Below are 15,106 nucleotides of genomic sequence, written 5' to 3' on the forward strand. Positions count from 1 at the left end.
ATGAAGGTGAATGAGATTATAGGTCATTCCTTGAAATAAAAGCTCTTTCGACCAACAGTTGACCTAAACTTTGACTTTAGGCACCAAAATCCTAACTTAGCAACCAAACTTGATCTTTTGATATCTTCAACCATAAACCAGGTAACCTTGAATCTCCGATAATCTTTGATCATATAATAAGATCCTCTTGTGCATTATACACTATCTTGCTCCCTTGATTGCAAGCCCCTACCTTGTACAATAAGAAAAAGAAAGCAACATATTTTTTGTATTCTGAATAAAGGTTAGTAAAGTTAATTGGCAAAATATAAGTAATCAAAAATGCAAAAAGAAACACGGGGGGTGCTTGGTGATCTCCCACAAAAACCAAACCAAACGGTTAAGGGGTTAGGGGGATGGCATGCTTGTGATCTTGGGTAAATGCAAATGATGTGATAGCTGAAATCTTAGGGGTAAAAATTAAGGTATGATATGTATGTGAATGGGAGTAGAGAAATACATTAGGGGCAGAAATGCTCAAGAAGGACAATGACACAAGGAAGCACGACCTATTGCAAGGGAGATATTAAGTAGGTAAAAATCACCAAAGCCTATAAATGGGAGATGCGTTTAGAGGAGGAGACAAATTTTGGATGGTGAACTATGCAAAAATAACATTTGAAAATTGGTTCGTCTTTTTTACAATAGAGAAAATAATAACCAACGGTTCATATTAAATGAAGATGAGAAAACAAAGAACGACATATAGATCATACCTTGGGAATATAATCGTACTTAAGTACACTCGGATACCCTATATACGAGCATTATTCCTTAACTTGTGAGCCTAAAGTCACGTGCTTGAAAATTAACGAAACGTATCAATGATGGGAAATGCATTCAACACACTTGTCTCTACCTATTTTTGCAACTACGTCATGGCCTTCTCATTTCTCCTTATGGTGGACTTTAATGATAAAATCCGATCTCGACTTTGAAATACTTTCTGACTGATAAAACCCTCGACAAGCCTTGGATGCGACTATTTTGATTCGTCCAAATGTCCAGTATGAGTAGATCTAAGTGTTAAGTCCATGAAGGCGAAGCTCATTAAAATTGAACATCATATATAACTGGAAAACTTAAAGTATAAGGTACATCAGAGGTATAATTGAAACTAGTTAGTTACGAATGGGAGATCAAAAAGATCCAGGTGAATTGAATGTTAGGTTCCCACTAATGGTCTGATTGCCCCGTACTAGAACAAATATGACTGGTCCAGTGACAGAGATCGTTATGGAATGTTTATGGTGTCGTTGAGACGTTTCTCTAATGAATGAGAAAGATGCATGCAAAAATGTTAGGACATTGACGCTCAAGTGAGTAAGAGATTTAGGTGAAACTTGGCAAATAAATCATACAGTAGTGTGACTCAAAGTCACATTTATATAAATCACATTAGAGTGACTCAAAGTCACATTTATATAGGAGAGATTGTTGTAAGTTGTAATCGTCTTTGAATTGTCCCACATGAAGCGTGAATGGTCGTTAGATGATGATCCAATGACTTTGAGTGAAGGTAATGTGTACTCCTGTACAACTATACTTGAGACATATCCATTTATGTAGTGGTGGGATGAATCCCTCATGATGATGGGCCTTTTGTGGACTGATTTGGTTTTGTGGGTCATGTACCAATCCAGAACAAAAACTTTTACACAGATGTCAATTAACTCAAAAGATTAGACAATTTCTTTATAGATCCCCCAGGGGTGAAAACCCCTGCTGGAATCCCGAAAATACCCTTCAGAGATGCATCTGCGAAAAAATTGTGATTTTGGTTAATTCGGAGATACATCTCCGAAAACATCAAAAAATTGAGATTTTGATTAATTCGGATATGCATATTCGAAAAAAAACCCCAAAAAATGGTCAGAGGTTTTTTCAGATGTGCATATCCAAAAAACCCCCCAAAAAATGGTCACAGGTTTTTTCGAATATGCATATCCGAAAAAATCCCAAATTTTTTTGGGATATTGATTAATTAAGATATCATAAAATTGATATAATTTGTAAATTATGAATAATAATAATGATTATATAATTACCAAAACTATAACTAATACAGAACAATTATGATTATATTAAAAATAAATACATTAATAATTATTCAACAAAAATTTAAAATAAAATAGATTAAGTAAGAATAAAACTATTTACTACTTTATTCATATTTTAATATAAATTTCGTATTACATAGTTTTTCAAAACAATAAATAAAAATTACAAATATAAAATTTATTTTAATAATTAATTATGATAAAAAATCATTTTTCATTTAGTTTAAAAAATTACAAGATTTTGTCTTAATTTTATTTAGTGAATAAATTATATATTTAATTTTATATAATTCAAAATTTACTTTAAGAATATTTTTCATTTATATAAGTTAGTAAAATAATTTTTAATTTTAAAATTATTTAGGAAATTTTGTTTATAAAATAAATTTTTTTAACTATAAAATTATTTGTGAAATTAGTTTATGAAATGATTTTTTTATGTATCATAAAAAATAGTAAATAAATATCTTTATTATTATTATTAATTTTATATAAAAAAGTAAGGTGTTAATTTAAATATTTATTTGAATAATATTATTATTATATCTTGATTATAATGATATATATTTAATACTCCCTCCGTTTTTTATTATAAGTCATTTTGGAAAAAAATTGTATTTAAATAGAAGTCGCTTTACAATTCCAATGAATAATTAATGCTATTTTTCTTATTATATCCTTAAATATTTATTATTCTCTCTCCTTTCAATTATATAAATTTATCTTCCATATGTCATTAATTTCCATATGTCATTAATGAAGGATAATTTTGTAAAAACCTTCATAATTTCTCATTTTCATACAACAATTATTATTTTTCTTAAACTGTATGAAAAGTCTAAAACGACTTATAATAAAAAACGGAGGGAGTAATATATTTTAATTAATACAATTAATTATACTATTAGTTGTATTGATTCACCTTATCCGAAACATTACAAGATCAAAAGTTGGAATATTTCGGATATGCATCTCCGAATACACCTCCTCTCAAAAAAATGTGATTTCGGAAATGCATCTCCGAAAACACTTTTTTTTTAAAATATAAGGTGTTTTCGAAAGTGCACTTCCGAAATCAATTTTTTTCAGGAAAAAAATGATTTTTGAGATACATTTCTAAAATATAGGAAAAATTTTGGAATTTTGCCGCGGGTATCCAAGAAGGTTGGGGTCTATAAAGAAATTGTAAAAAAAATTAAGACAAATTTTGTGATGGACTATTGGCAGACATGTATAAAATTTAAAAAACCATTCAAAAATCAAATGACAATAAACAACACATTCTAAAAGTATAAATTCAAGGTCTATATTGTCCTCAGGTTAAGTAGAGACTTGATTAAAATTAAGAACTTCTATTTTTAAAGACCCTGTCGATTTTAGATAAAATTTTAATGTAACATTTTACTTTAAAGTAGTAACATTTTCGACCTTGGTGAAATTCTAAGGTGAGTTTTTAGTATTTATACATGGCATAGATGATAGAACCCGCCAAAGAATAAAAGCCATCATTCTATGAATGTTGAACACAAAGTGAGGTAAGTAGGGCCACCATCTAGGCCTAAAGCCCCAAACACATCCCATTGATACATTCGCATAACTACTAGATAACGTCTTTTTGTGGCTAACTAGACTTATATGGTCAACATAGTCATTTCCATTGCCCTGCATAGAATCCTATAAGAGGAATTGAAAAACATTGACTTTCATATAATTTTCTCTCAATTAATAAGTAAAATATGTTACAGTAAATTGGAATTAAAATGCAGTTAGCTATTGGTTCAGATGGTTTTAAATTGCGGTTAGAGTTATATCAGTTACACTGCAAACATTTATATCACACAAGAATATCTTGAAGAAAAATATGAGTGATGCAGTTGAAATTGTGGTTTTTATGACACTGGATAGACCTCAAGTTTCTTTATATTGGAGATGCAATCGCGGTTACAGTTGCAGATGACAGTTTAAAATTAGAACATTCATTCTAAGCATTGCAAAAATAGACAAAACTGTGGTCATTGTTTTAGTTCAAAAAGACAGTAATGTCTAGTTGGTGCTGCAGAAGAAAATATATGTCAAGTGCTGACATAACATACTGTAAACCATATCTTCCGTTAATATGTGATCTGACTAGTAAAATTACACAATAACAAAATCAGCGCCAAGTGATCTCGACTGTTAATTTAAAATCGGATGGTTGAGATTGAAAACCGCTCAACGCAGCTACTGCTCCAAATCCCAAGCCTTTGAGCATGGGATATGGCTCTGAATCTGATGCAAATCTCATAAACATAATGATAAGTGAACTGAAATTTTGACCAGAAAAAATTCAACAGGATCAATGACTTTGTAAATGAAAATAAAGTTTGACATTGTCAATATTATTATTATAGCTTCTTTCTTCGAAGTTGCTGAAACTAGAAAGCTTGATGAAAGCCTAATAGAAACAGAAGCCACATTTTCTCATCCAATGGTGAATCTTTTATGAGAATTATTCATATAAACAAAAGAATCAACTATTCCCTATAAAACCTAAACACAACATTGTAAACAACAAAAAACACACATCAACTGTGCTACCAGGAAAATCTCCATCCAATCATAGTCACATGTATCATCCTAAGCTGCTGTCATTCCCAGCTCCCAGCATTCAGCTAATATATGTCTTCCAAATTCCAATGTTCTATCTTCACATTCTCAATCCTTCTATTTCTGCACAGAAAATCACACCAAACATTAATTTCACATCAAAATTGAAATCAAAGTTCAAACTTGAACCTTGTCCGCACACACACACCTTGCCATTATTCTCTGCAACCTTGTACGCATCAGCAGAAACCTCAGACAACCACATACCAGGAAAAAGATTCTGCATAAAAACAATCAAATGAGCATTAAAATCAAAATAGATTAGTACCTTTGTAGCACCACACCTCTAAAGAAAGAGGTGTCTGTGACCGTGTGTCAGTGTCAAACACCAACACCGACTCGATACCGCCGTGCTCTCGATAGATTAGTGCTACTAATTAATTATTAAACTGAATTAATCAACTTACATCCATTTGCCTCTGAACATTTCTGGGCCTTTTCTTGGGCCTTCTCGGAGGCCGATGACCCACCATCTTCATGAAATCTTCTTCAATCTCCTTCTTCGTCAACGTCAATGAAAAGTTCGTCTTTTCATTCGAATTCGAATCACCCTTCAACTTAACACCGCCGTTACCATTCCTCAACGGCGACACCGACACGCTAGGTTTCTTTTCATCAATCTTCAACAACAACCCCTTCCCACTCTCTCCACCACCAACACCAACACCAACACCTTTCCTCGTTCTCAAATTCCACGTCCGCTCCCTCCTCGCCGCCGCCGCAACCTCGACCTCAACCTCATCATCATCGGCACCATTATTCTCTTTCTCCTTCCTCAATATCGCGTCTTTCATCCTATCAGCTTCAGTCTTCAGATCAAGCATCAACTTCTCCCTAACAGCACCGATCCCATCGTCGTCACCGCTGATCTTGCTCCTCTTTCTCTCAGACTCCGACGGCGATCCCTCGTCGGAAGCAATCTTCATACATCTCAGGTGACGTTGAGTCCCCCACTTCAAACAAGGTAGCATGAAATTGTGAAGAGGCTTCACTCTCTCAGAGCCTGTCGCCATGTTACTCTCTTCTTCTTCACCAGAAAACACCATTGATCACAACAAACAACAACGAGAACAACAACGACACAACACAACAAGAACCAAAAACAGAGTAACTAAGAGAAGTGATTTTTAAGAGAGAAAAACCGAACAGAGAGAGTTCGAATTTTCTCGGAGAAACTCCTACGAAAGAGAAAAATTGGTTTGGTTTGTTGAAAACTCGCCGGGAAAACGTAATGTGTTTTTGTTTTTTTTTTTTTCGTATACATGTATATATACGAAAGCGGTTTTAACGTTCGGCTTCATTTCTAGCCTATTTGCTAAAATGCGCTTTGGGTGATTTTTGTTTCATTTCCTTTTTCCTCGTTTTTCTATTTTTTTATTTTTTCAAAATGAAAAGTGCGTTCTATTCTAGTGAACCATATCTAATTCAAATGATGCAATCCTGGCCGTTGGTTTATGGCTATTTTAATTAATAAAATATGATAAGAAGGGGAATGAATATTGAAATATTTTAAACAAAATTCTTTTTAAAAAATCTTATTAAAGTTAAGGAATTATTATTTTTAATTTATTTGGATGATGAGTATACATTATTATTATTATTATTATTATTATTATTATTATTATTATTATTATTATTATTATTATTATTATTATTATTATTATTATTATTATTATTATTATTATTATCAGATTGAGTGTCATGTAATTTAAAATATATTATATAGAATTATAATAAAGTCAAATGGTATAATATTTTTGACTAGTTAACAATATAAAAATTATATAAATTTAAATTTAAAGTTAAAATTTAAAATCAAGAAGGAAAAAAGTCAAAATTGAATATTTTTAAATAAATGATTAATTATGTGAATCAAGACAAAAAAATCAATAAAAAATAGAAATTTAAAATTTTTTTATTTGGAAAATTATATAACACGTTAAACTTTTAATTTTTATTTGGTAATTATGGTCACGTTGAATTAAAAAATGAAAAAAGAGATGATGCGTGAATTATAAATTAATTTTACATTGTCAATAATGATGATTACGTATTCTGTAAAATTAGACTGAAATTTTTTAAAATATTCATATTACATGATAAAATGATATATTTTCATTGGATAACAGTTGATCACCATTAAACTCTTAAAAAATATATAATAAAATATTAAATAAATATATGATACGATATTAACCTCATAAATATATATTTTGTCATATCTTTGATACACATGTCATAAATATTATAATATCTTTATTTTATTATTTTAGATATTCATTATACTATTAATTAAATATATATTCTGTTCAAAATTTAAAATCACTCTTCCAAACAATTAGATTAAAAATTAAACAATATAATTATACAATTTAAATTTAAAATTAAAATTTAAAATCTAGAAGAAAAATGTCAAAATTGGATATTTTTAAAATAAATGAACAATTATGTGAATATAGACAGAAAAATCAATAAAAAATAAGGATTTAAAAAATATATATTTAGAAAATTGTTTAAAACATTCAACTTTTACCTTTTTTTTATTTGGTAAACATTTTGACCGGTTGATTTAAAGACAAAAATATAATAAAAATTTTAATAAATATATAATATGATATAGACTAGATAAACATGTTTTTATCACTTGTTTGATACACGCGTCATAACAAATATGATATTTTTATTTTATTATTTTATATGTAATACATAACAAATATGATATCATTATTTTATTATTTTATATATTTAATACACATTTAATAGTGACATAATAAAATATATTTTTATTCAAAATATAAAGTTACTTTTGAAAAAAATACATATAATTTCTTAAATTAGTATTCGGTAAATTTTATATTTAATAAAAAGACAAAACTTATGTACAATTCTTTAGGTGTGCCTCTTATTATTTTCCCTTGAAAATATGACAAGTGTATAATTTTCTCTTACACGTAAGTAAATTTTTCCTATTTTCATTCAATAAATGATATTTAAGTACATTTGTCATATTTTTATTAGAAAATAATAAGAATCACGCCTAAAGAATTGTACTTACGTTTTATCCTTAGTGAAACAATAAAAAATATTAAAATAAATTAGTTAATTTTAAAAAATTTGGCGTACTAAATAATAAATTTTTAAAAATTATGACAAAACTAAATATATTTATATTTTAAAAATTTAATAATGAAATATTTCATAGTACTTAATTTTGAATAAATTAATTATTATTTATTATCTCCTAATTTAATATCAAATTTCCTTTTTATTTTATATATTAAATTATATTTGATAAAGACAAATTAATATTCTATTTTATAATTTTATATTAATAAACAGTTACTCTCAAAATACTATTTTATGTATTTCCTTCTTTTATGATAACTTTTTTAGATATCAAAATTTAAAATAAAAAAAAAACTTAAATTTGAAGTTATTTTTATAAAAAAAAAAGTAAACTTTTTTTTTTGAAAAAAATTTTAATTTTGACTATGTTTTAATTTTCAATAATATATATTTATGTTATAAGATGTCAAAATTAATCATACACTTTATAAAAATAAATTTTAAATAAAATTTTAATATTTTAGTACATTTTATAAAAAATATTTTTTAAAATACAAAAAATATCAAAATCTTAAAGATAAAATAAACGGACCAATAATAAGTCTTGAAATTAATTTGTATATTTTACTGTGTCATCAAATATCAAATTAAAACAGGATATCATTCATCTATTTTATCCTACATTGACTCTATGAATTTAATTTGATAAGTATTTATCATTTAATCAATTTTTTTGTATTATTTTATCAATAAGTCAATTTAAATTTTAAACAACAGGCATGGAATCGGAACAAACTTAAGAGTCAAAGAATTTAATCTTTTTATTTTCCTTTTCCTTTCACGGTAATATATTATCATATTTTCCAACTATATGTACTTTGAATGATGCAATCGTGGCCGTTGGTTCGGAATTGTGCGAAAGATTAAAAACTTGTTTCCGTGTATTGCTAGGTCAACACCGGAATAATGGTGTGTGTACTTGGTGGTCAAGTTTGGAAAGGATAATGATGTCACGGCATTGATAAAATTATGGTTGTTGGTTTGGTTTAGTTTATTGGATTGCATTTTGGTTTCAATTCTTACTGTGTTTTTGTTTTTACTATGTTACCGAATCTCGTTTCGGTTTCTTTCTAAAATGATGATTTGATTGTTCAGGTTTTTTACTGCTAAATCTAACAGTATATGCTTATAGGATACTCAATCAATATATTCACATATCAATACATTCAACCAAATCATAATTTAAATTATTAGTAGGTACAAATTAAATTATTTTTAATTATATAATTATTATATATATTATTTTAAAGAAAATGCTAACAAGTGACTCTGTGACAATCTATAAGAGTTTAAAAATGTATGTTTTTTTAAAAAAATATTTGTAGTTAATGTATTAGAAATTGAAATAATTGATTTTTTTTAAGAAATAAATTATGGCTCTGTTTGGTAAGACATATTTTCGAACTTATAGCTTATGTCTTATGTCTTATAAGCTCATATGATAATTTAGACCCGTTTGGTAACGGTCTTTTCATCACGAGCTTATAGCTTATTTTACTAGCTTATAGCTCATAGTATATATTATTTAAATACTTATTATAATTATTGTTGTAATTAATGATAATAAATATTTATGAATGTGTTCTAAAATGATAAAAAAAAATACACAAGTGGGTAAATAAACAATAAATGAACGGAAAATAGTCTCACATATCACTCACTTTAAAAGCTTTCATAAAAAGTTACTTTCATTAGCTAAACAAAATAATTAAAGAGGATAAAGTGTCACATTAACAATTGTGGTGATCTCAGGCTTTATGTCATTTGTCTCCTTTATACACCCCCTCGTCGGCGAGATTGGCTCCAGCTTCGGGACTGTGTTTGAGGGCATAGTCGCTGCTTAAGTTTGATTTTTGATTTCGAAAATAGACAACACTTCGGGAAATGTTGTAGATTATATATAGGCAACATTTGAAAAAGTGTTGTTATAGACGAAACAATACAATATTTAGTAAAAGTGTTGCTAAAAGGAAGTGTTTCAACAAGGGTCGCAACTTTGTGAAACAACATTAATTTGGCCTATAAATTGAGCATTCTAGATTCAGAAAAGCACATTATAAAAAAAACTATCCTTTTCATACAAAATTCCAGATTTCATCTTCCTATTCTCGAGTTTTCATCGGTCTTGTGCAAATTCAAGTATAGGATGAATTATCTTGGAAATTCTTGCTTGTAGACTCTAAGACATTCTGAGAGTGCTTGAAATACTATAAGGAAAGTGATGTGCTCACGATTCAAGTTTGGATCCATTTAACTTAGAAGCATTATCTAACATTATTATAGTATCTCAAAGTATGGCTATCGAGGCTTCAGTTTCAAACATGAAAGTGATGAACCAAGACCTTTTCATGTTAGATGGAACAAAATTCACCAAATGGCAAGACAAGATGATATTTCTTCTAACTGCCCTAAAAATTCACTATGTCTTAGATCTTGATTTGACATTAATTCCAGAACCAACAGAAGATGACTGAGATGAAGTCAAGAAGGAACGCAAGAAATGAAAGGAAGATGAATTGCTATGTCGTTGACATATTCTGAACAAATTATCTTATCATCGCTATCTCTATGACCTCTACACTGAATAATTTGTAGCATGTTTGGATTGGCTTTTGGAAGACCCATAATCAATTATAGAGGTGTAGAATTGATTCTGGGTGATTTTGAGACGTTTGTTTTTATCAAAAGTAGAATTGATCATGACTCCAGAATTGATTATACTTGAAGCTAGAATTTGTAACTTCTACCTTCAAAATTGATTTTGGGTGATTTTTATACTGAAATTTATTGTTCAACTCACTTTTACATAAATGTATCCAAACATAAATCAATTATGCTAAACTAAATTATGTTAAAATCAATTCTACCAAATTCAATTATGCTTGAATCAATTATATTCACCGCCAATCCAAACATACCCTTAATTTGTTGTCACGCGCGGATAAAAAACGAGTATTTTTGAAATATAGTTTACGGTAACGACAACTCGAGTGTCGTATCTCAAGGACTCTTGATTAAAATTAACCAACTAAAACGAGGGGGTTTTAGGTTCGATTTAGAATAAGTGATTAAAAATAAGTGATTATGAAATAAGCTAAAATGGCTAATCTACTGATTCTGGTTCCGACTTATCATTGATTATTATAAATTCAATCTCCTAATCTATTCCTATTCCACTAAAAAAACTTACCAACAAGCGCAACGGGTTTTATGTGATGTAAGTTCCTATTATCCGAATTAAACAAACAGATTTAAGCCCTCGTGGATTAAGCAAACATAAATTAATCAAATACGATAACGAATTAAGCAAACGCCAACGTGATTATAGTTAAGAATCATACAAAAATCAAATTAAATCAATATATTCTATGATAATCGAATTTAGCAAACAAGAATTACATAATATAATCGAACGAAATAGAAACTTGGTTAAAATTATTATAACCTCAAAGTATGATGGAACCTGTAATCAACAGATTTTGCCTTGGAATTAGTTATCCATTACAAACTTACAAAGCTTCAGAAAGATTTCGTAAATAGTAAACAGTACCGCAGATGAATGCTCTTAAACAAAACAAGGATTCACCATTCTAGTTCAAAGTGGGTCGGAAAACATACCATTGTGACATTCAAAGCAAATAGGAAAAACAAATTACCAATTAATACATCATAAGCAGCAACATCCTCAAAAGATATTTTGTGAATCTTGTTGTGAATTACGATAAAATTCACCACAAGATTCACAACAAGTGGTGTGGTGAGCTTGGAGCAAAGAGGTATATTGTTTACAAGTGAGCACCATGGTTAGTAGATGGGAGATCGAGAAATTTTCGATAAACAATGACTTCAGGTTGTGGAAAATTAAGATGCAAGCAATTCTAATTCAATAGAAGTGGATTGATGCTTTGAAGAGTGAAGAATTGATGCCTACAGGGCTTACACAGGTACATAAGACCAAGATGTTGGATAAGGCTAAGAGTGCCATTATCTTATGCATCGGAGATAAAATTCTAAGAGAAGTCGTCAGGGAGCAAACATTAGTTGCTATATGGGAAAAACCTGAATCATTGTATATGACAATGTCTTTGGCTCACATGTTGTATCTGAAACATCAACTTTATTCATTCTGAATGGTGGAGAATAAATTCATAGTTGAGCAACTTACAGAATTTCACAAGATTATTGATGATCTTGAGAATATTGAAGTAAAGATTGATGATGAGGACAAGGCTTTGCTTTTGTTGAGTTCATTAACCAAATCCTTTGAGCACTTTAAGGATGCCTTTCTTTATGGTAAGGAAGTAACTATTACATTGGATGAAGTCTAGACGGCGGTGAAATCCAAAGAATTTTCAAAGTCCAAAGATTTGAAGATTGAAGATACTGGTGAAAGCTTAAATGTGTCAAGAGGAGGAGGTGAGCGTAAAGGAATGTTAAAATCAAAGAGGTCTGACAAGTCAAAGGTAAATGTTTTAATTGTCAAAAAATCGTTCACTTTAAAAGAGATTGTCTTGAGAGAAAGGTCAATGGAGATTTTGTTCAAGCTGCAGTTGCCTTGGATGAGGAAAGTTATGAGGATGTCGATATACTAGTAGTATAGAGTTTGAAAACTGAAGATAGTTAGGTCATCGACTCAGGTTGCTCTTATCACATGTTTCCAAGAATATAATACTTTGAAACTTTAAAGATGGTGCAAGTAGAGTAGTCCGCCTTGGTTATAATAAGGTTTGCAAGGTTCGTGGTATTGGTACGATCAGATTTAAAATGTTTGATGACCATGAGTTTCTTCTTCATAATGTGAGGTATGTTCCAGAACTCAAGAGAAATTTTATTCAGGTACACAATTGAAAAATTCTAACATCCACAATTGAAATACATGCACACAAATATGAAAATGACTTTTATTCAGGTTGTAACTTGTCCAAGGTAAGGGTGAGATAAATCTTAAGGGGTACTAGGCTAAAAATCAGAGGGTCAAATGAAATTTGAAGGAAACTAAGGAAGTTGAACTACAATTAATTTCATTTACTTTCAAACAAAAACTTCACAACTGATTCACTTTTCTTTTCTCCTTTATTTTTTTTTCTTTTCAGAAGGAGTATGTATTTACATCCTTCTCTTTTTTCTTTTTCTTTTTTTCCAGAAGGGGTACGTATTGAAATCCTTCTCTTTTTTTTCTTCTTTTTTTTCTTTTTCTACCAACATTTGAAACATCAAAAATATATTGTTCAACCCCACACAAGAATCTTTCAACCCTTTGATTAGGGTGATACTTTTGTTTTTCACTTTTTGGGCTTGTAATGAGTTTTAAACAAACGAATGGGATCAATAGGCTCAAGGGGTTTGCAAACAAGGGATGATATTACTTAGAGTTGAGTTTTTTGGCTAAGTGGCTAAAAATAAAACCAAAAACAAGTTGCCTTTATCATATCAGTGTGCGCAAATAAACAAAAAGTTTCAACAAAAGTCAAATCAAGTTCTATAGACTATCAAACATGAGTGAAATCACACAAGAAAGAAGGAAATTGATTTTTTACGTGCTATCCATTATTAGGCTCAAAATCTCACAAGGGATAATGATCTACCACAAATGTTGTATAATTCAGATTTTAGTCATACCTATCATACTAAGAATGCACAAAATGAATAAATCATATCCACAATTCTCTAATCAATAGAACAGAAAAATCATTCACAATTGAAACGCAAAAACCAAAGAAACAACATGTGTAACAGCCCTTTTTTTTATAGTATTTATTTTATTATAATATTTTATACTCTTTGGGTGTTAATTAATTATTTAATCGTTATGAGATTTAATTATTAATTTAACTAATTAAACTCGAGTGCATTTGTGTTTAATAGAGTTAATTAAGTTATTAGAGAGTTAGATTAATTGGGCCTATTTATTGGGGTTATAAGCAATTAAAGAAGTGTTATTCCTTTTAAAGCCCAATATAATAAATAAGGATAGTAAGAGAGGAAATGTGGAGTAGGAGCATCATTTTCATTTTTCTGGCTTAAAGAATAGAAGTGGAGGAGGGGAACAAGAAGAGGAGCTAGGGTTTTGGAGGAGAAATCAAGAGGTAAGGGGGAGAATCCCTAATCATTGTGGGTTAGTATAATGGGGTAATTGTTAGATTAACATATTATATTTATTCATAGTTAAATCTTATAAAGTATGTGTTTTAATTTCTGTTAGTATATTGAAATCTGTAGAAAATTTGGATTTGAAAACAAGATTTAATACTGGAACAAACACCCTGTGTTCATATATTTGTTTTAGAAACGAAAATGGGGGTGGAGTAGTGATGGATGACACCGAATGATGTCACCATATGAACTTAGTGAATGAATAACATGGCTGCAAGGCGGTACTGAACGTGTACATTGGGAGAAGAGTTCTGTGTATAACCTTTATTTATTTTCGCTACAGTTGTTGATGAGTCAAATAATAAGTGCCCTGTTTCATCCCTGTTTCATTTTCGTTTACTCCCCTTTATTCACCCACTTGGCTAATGATGTTAGTTTAATAAAGTCCACATGTGAAATACCCTATCATGCTTATCGATAGAAGTAACTAGTAGTAACACAATTGGTGATTTGAAAGGACCATTCATTGCTAGTTGTTTATTTAATTAATAAATGTGAGTGATATATATGCTATTGAATGAAACAATACACTGCAGTGATGTACCTTTGGCCACAAAAAGAAACGTGAAACCATACTTAGGAATAGACATGGCCACTGTTCACTGCTATTGGCCAATTAGAAAACTACAAGTTCTTGGTGATTGCACAGGAAACGTGTCCGGTTCATGCCCTTTTATTCACACACCAATGTTGTTGTTCATTGGTCAAAGGAAATTGTGTATCAAACACCATTTTGGTGATAACATACTATATTGTTTTATTAATAGAAGTGACTACTAAATAAATGCTATCATTTGTGCAATTAAACATGAAGCAAACCATGTTGTCCATGCTGCCCATAGCTCTTAACAGCGGCATTAAATGTGAAGGAGAAAGGGGTGCCGCGCGGCAACCCCATTTGTAGGCCATAGGTCATTTTACTAAGTGTGTACGTTATGGTTGTGGCTGTCATGGGTGCTCTATTACATTTATTCACTTGGCCACTATTTGTTCAATTTTTTTAATGAAAATGTGAGATAATAATATACTTAATTACTAGAAATATATAATAGATTTTATAGATTAGTTAGTAAATAATTATA

At 29.7% G+C, this 15,106-nt stretch overlaps 1 protein-coding gene across 1 annotated transcript; it reads right to left on the reverse strand.

Annotated features, from left to right (window-relative positions):
* Positions 1–4,424: 4,424 nt before the first annotated feature.
* Positions 4,425–5,996, reverse strand: LOC131610106 (uncharacterized). Its single transcript, XM_058881979.1, has 3 exons — positions 5,153–5,996; positions 4,894–4,965; positions 4,425–4,808 (listed from the first exon to the last, which is right to left on the reverse strand). The coding sequence occupies exons 1-3, from the start codon at positions 5,789–5,791 to the stop codon at positions 4,803–4,805; spliced, it is 717 nt and encodes a 238-aa protein (XP_058737962.1). The 5' UTR covers positions 5,792–5,996; the 3' UTR covers positions 4,425–4,802.
* Between the last annotated feature and the right edge of the window lie 9,110 nt (positions 5,997–15,106).

The sequence above is a fragment of the Vicia villosa genome, linkage group LG1 (assembly GCF_029867415.1).
Source record: "Vicia villosa cultivar HV-30 ecotype Madison, WI linkage group LG1, Vvil1.0, whole genome shotgun sequence".
In the NCBI taxonomy this organism is placed as follows: Eukaryota; Viridiplantae; Streptophyta; class Magnoliopsida; order Fabales; family Fabaceae; genus Vicia; species Vicia villosa.